Below are 4,429 nucleotides of genomic sequence, written 5' to 3'. Positions count from 1 at the left end.
TCTCCTGCATGAGTGTTCATTTCACCGTAAAGAGAAGGAAAAGTGCACCGTATGTGCATGGGACTGGGGCCTGGCATGTCTGTGATTGTTCTGTGTAATCATTCCCGCTGTGGTCACTCTCCATCGTGTTGCAGTTCAGTTAGGAGCTAGAGAGGACGCAGGTTGCTGGCTCAAGGTTCTGCCTCCTCTGATGTTGCAGGGTGTCTGTGTCAATGCTTGGGTTGGGGATGGAACCCTCTGAGTTGGTGCTGCTCTGGGCCCCACCCACCCTCCTGGGGACGCGCAGGGGTAATGTACCCAAAGGGTCTCCATGCTGTGCTTTGCAGGGCAGATTTGGGCAACATCGAACATCAAGAGAACCTGCGCAGCTCATGCTTGTCTGGACCTCATGAAGGCTCTTCCCTGACTTTTTGGCCAACGGGAGTGCTTAGAACAACTCCTGATGTTGTTTATTTATTTACAGGTAGAAAGGCCTGAGTCTTTCCGTCCTGGGTAAAGGCCAGATCAAGCAGTTTGAGTCACTCCTCATTGTGGCAAATGGCCAACTTGAAAGTAGGAAGAACTGGGCAAAGCCCTTGGCTATTCGGAGAATTCGGTTCGGATCTGTAAATCTGGCTCTTTCTGTGTGTGCACTGGACTTATCGAATAAAGTGACAAATAATTCAATAACACTCTTTTTTATTTACCACCACAATCCTAGATCAGGTTGCTTTGTTAATTTATCCCAGCATGGATTGCTTTAGCAGACGTCCATTCAATTTCCCACCTAGAATGGGTCCATTATATTCGCTTGAAAGCCACTTTAAATGAGGGTGGCAAAGTGAAAACACATTTGGCCGGACAATACATTTTATGATTTCCTGCAATAAAACTGTAATCATGGCTTGTGATTATATTAGTATAGTATCAGAGAAATAGATATGGGACATCTACCTCCTGACTTTAGATAATTTTCAGTGACACAGAAAAGAAGTGCAGTTATTGTTCATCACGAGTTTCACTAAGGGATTCGTAGGATGATGGAAAACACCTCTCTATCTCCCCTTATCTGCCGAGTGTCAACATCTCACTATTCCTTAATGTGACTTCTTAAGAATATCTGACGGCAGATTCGGCGGCCGCCACTGAGCAGATCGGACGTCACTTGAACGCGCACCTCGCTCCGCTTCCTCTGCAACCATGTCTGACAAACCTGATATGGCTGAGATTGAGAAATTCGATAAGTCGAAATTGAAGAAGACAGAAACTCAAGAGAAAAATCCACTACCTTCAAAAGAAACGATTGAACAGGAGAAGCAAGCAGGCGAATCATCGTGAGGCGCGCGCCGCCGATATGCACTGTACATTCCACAAGCATTGCCTTCTTATTTTACTTCTTTTAGCTGTTTAACTTTGTAAGATGCAAAGAGGTTGGATCAAGTTTAAATGACTGTGCTGCCCCTTTTCACATCAAAGAATCTGAACTACTGACCAGGAACCCCAAGCCTCCTTTCCATCTGCCTGTCTGGCTGGCAGGGAGGGAAATAACGTATGCTCGTGAAGGAAGCTGGGCGAGACCACCAGTAACATTAAGTTGGCCCACGGTATCTGGCAGGCTGTACAACGCAGTTTAATCAGAGTGCCATTTTTTTCTTCGTATGATTTTAATTATTGGAATGCACAATTTTTTAATATGCAAATAAAAAGTTTAAAATGGGAAAAAAAAAGAATATCTGATGGCAGTCATGTCTTGAACAAGGGGCTTAAGAGATTGATTTTACCAAGTAGAGAATAATTTTTTCCAGGTAACTCAAGACCTAAAACTGAAAGTATATGTCTAGAGGTCCGCTTTCCTTCCGTTTGCCTAGTCCCTTTTCTCTTACTGAAGCCTAAGAACACTAAAATTTTATTGCACTCTGATGTTGTGAAGAATCGATAAACTTACTCTAAAATGTATGTAGGAAAATAAAGGTCCACCTGAATCAAGGTTTATATAGTTTTGAGAGCTTTCCTGAAGAAATTAGGTATGACAGTGAATATTTTTAAAAATGAGAAAAGAAAGCACAACAAAATACTGGGAATCAGGGAGATTTAGGTCCCTTTCTTGTAAGATCTTTTTTTTTCTTTTTAGATTTTATTTATATTTATTATTTATTTGAGAGAGTGTATGAGCACGAGGGGGTGGGGGAGAGGCAGAGGGAGAGAGAGAGAAGAAAGAAATAAAGAAAATAAATCCACACAGCACTCTGCTGTGGTCAGGGAGGCAGAAGAGTACCCACCTGTGGTCACGGAGTGTGGTCTCCTTCCCTCGCACGCTGCAGGATGACCGCTTTGTTCTGGAGGAGAGGGATGCCTTTACACACGATTCTCAGTCTGCATCGCTGCTGTTTCTATGATTTCCTATTTCTTCTCCCCCTACATTTTACTTTGAAAATTTTCAGGCCAGAGAAGTGGAAAGTATCACACAAAGAACACCAGACAACACTTCATCCATATTCATCAAACATCAACACTTTCCTTTCCCCCATTTTAAAAATTTAAATTAATTTAATTAATGTATAAGATATTATTGGTTTCAGAGGTAGAGGTCAGTGATTCATCAGTCTTATATAGGTAACACCCAGCGCTCATTACCTCACGTGCCCCCCTTAATGTCCATCACCCAGTTACCCCACCCTGCCACCCCCCCATCCCCTCCAGCAACCCTCCGTTTGTTTCCTACAATTAAGAGTTTCTTATGGTTTGTTTCCCTCTCCGGTTTCATCTTGTTTCATTTTTTTCTTCTCTTCCCCTATGATCCTCTGTTTTGATTCTTAAATTCCACATATCAGTGAGATCATATGATAATTGTCTTTCTCTGATTGACTTATTTCGCTTAGCATAATACTCTCTAGTTCCATCCATGTCGTTGTAAATGGTAAGATTTCATTTTTTGATGGCTGTGTAATAGTCTATTGTGTGTGTGTGTGTGTTTGTGTGTGTGTACACACCACATCTTTATCCATTCATCTCCTGATGGACAACATCTGGGCTCTTTCCATAGTTTGGCTATTGTGGACATTGCTGCTATAAACATTGGGGTGCACGTACCCCTTTGGATCCCTACATTTGTATCTTTGGGGTAAATACCCAGTAGTGCAATTGCTGGGTTGTAGGGTAGCTCTATTTTTAACTTTTTGAGGAAGCTCCTTACTGTCTTCCTGAGTGGCTGCACCAGCTTGCATTCCCACCAACAGTGTAAGAAGGTTTCCCTTTCTCCGCATCCCTGCCAACATCTGTCATTTCCTGACTTGTTCATTTTAGCCATTCCATCAACAACATCTTGCCTCCTTGGCTTTATATACTTATTTTTTTGGAACCATGGGAAATCAAGCTGCAGATGTCTGAACATTTCATTCCTAAATACTTCCATCTATCTAAGAACAAGGACATTTTTCTACATGACCACACTGACATGGTCACACCCGGGCACCCCCATTGCTACACCAATAGTGTCTACGTAGCCCATCTTTAGATTTCCTGGTTTACCCTAATAATGTCATGCGCAGCTTTTTTTTTAAAAAAATCAATCCAATTCAAGATCTAGTCAAGGATTCACACTGTGTTTAGTTTTCATGACCTTTTTTTTTTTTTTTTTACGATTTTACTCATTTATTTGAGAGACAGAGCGGCGCACGAGAGTAGGGGAGGGGCAGAGGGAGAAGCACACTCCCCGCTGAGCAGGGGGCCCTGAGATCATGACCTGAGCTGAAGTCAGATGCTTAACAAGCTGAGCCACCCAGATGCCCCTAGCTCTCGTGACTCCTAAGCCTACTTTCACTCAGGCAGCCCTTCTGCCTCAGCCTCACACAGACGTACAGGATGTTTGATCTGCTATAATTTAAAGCAATTTTATGTCTTCAGAAACTGAAGAGAAGCAATAGGTTCCACCTGAAGATTGAAAAATTTTAAGGTATGAGTCTGTGTATTTCATATCAAAGACTTTTTATAATATACAATTTACCATTCCTTAATGGAACTGATGTGCTCTAAAATGCTTTATTGAAGGTTAGCTTTTAGAAAAATTTTCCAAAAAATTCACCCCCCAACCAAAATATGATGTCTTTTTTTTTTTAAGATTTTATTTATTTATTTGACAGAGAGAGACACAGCGAGAGAAGGGAACACAAGCAGGGGGAGTGGGAGAGGGAGAAGCAGGCTCCCCGCTGAGCAGGGAGCCTGATGTGGGGCTCGATCCCAGGACCCTGGGATCATGACCTGAGCCGAAGGCAGAGGCTTAACGACTGAGCCACCCAGGTGCCCCAATATGATGTCTGACTTTAATAAAATTTTGGTAAAAAACCATCATGTCTTTTAAAAATTATATGTATATACAAAAGTCTTTCTGATAAAACAATAAAAATTATTTGCTATGGAAAAAAAAAGAAAAACAAAACAGAGAGCAAGGACT

At 42.0% G+C, this 4,429-nt stretch overlaps 1 protein-coding gene across 1 annotated transcript; it reads left to right on the top strand.

Annotated features, from left to right (window-relative positions):
- Positions 1-1,152: 1,152 nt before the first annotated feature.
- On the top strand, positions 1,153-1,523 carry LOC113920062 (thymosin beta-4-like). The gene has a single exon (XM_035726833.1). The coding sequence runs from the start codon at positions 1,180-1,182 to the stop codon at positions 1,315-1,317; it is 138 nt and encodes a 45-aa protein (XP_035582726.1). The 5' UTR covers positions 1,153-1,179; the 3' UTR covers positions 1,318-1,523.
- Positions 1,524-4,429: the final 2,906 nt, after the last annotated feature.

Source organism: Zalophus californianus, chromosome 3, assembly GCF_009762305.2.
Source record: "Zalophus californianus isolate mZalCal1 chromosome 3, mZalCal1.pri.v2, whole genome shotgun sequence".
In the NCBI taxonomy this organism is placed as follows: Eukaryota; Metazoa; Chordata; class Mammalia; order Carnivora; family Otariidae; genus Zalophus; species Zalophus californianus.
The sequence above is the reverse complement of the archived record's forward strand: the minus strand, read 5'-3'. Positions and strand labels throughout refer to the sequence as shown.

Bases quoted from the DNA above. Each gene is read 5' to 3' on its own strand.
- LOC113920062 (XM_035726833.1), top strand. From the start codon at position 1,180: ATGTCTGACAAACCTGATATGGCTGAGATTGAGAAATTCGATAAGTCG.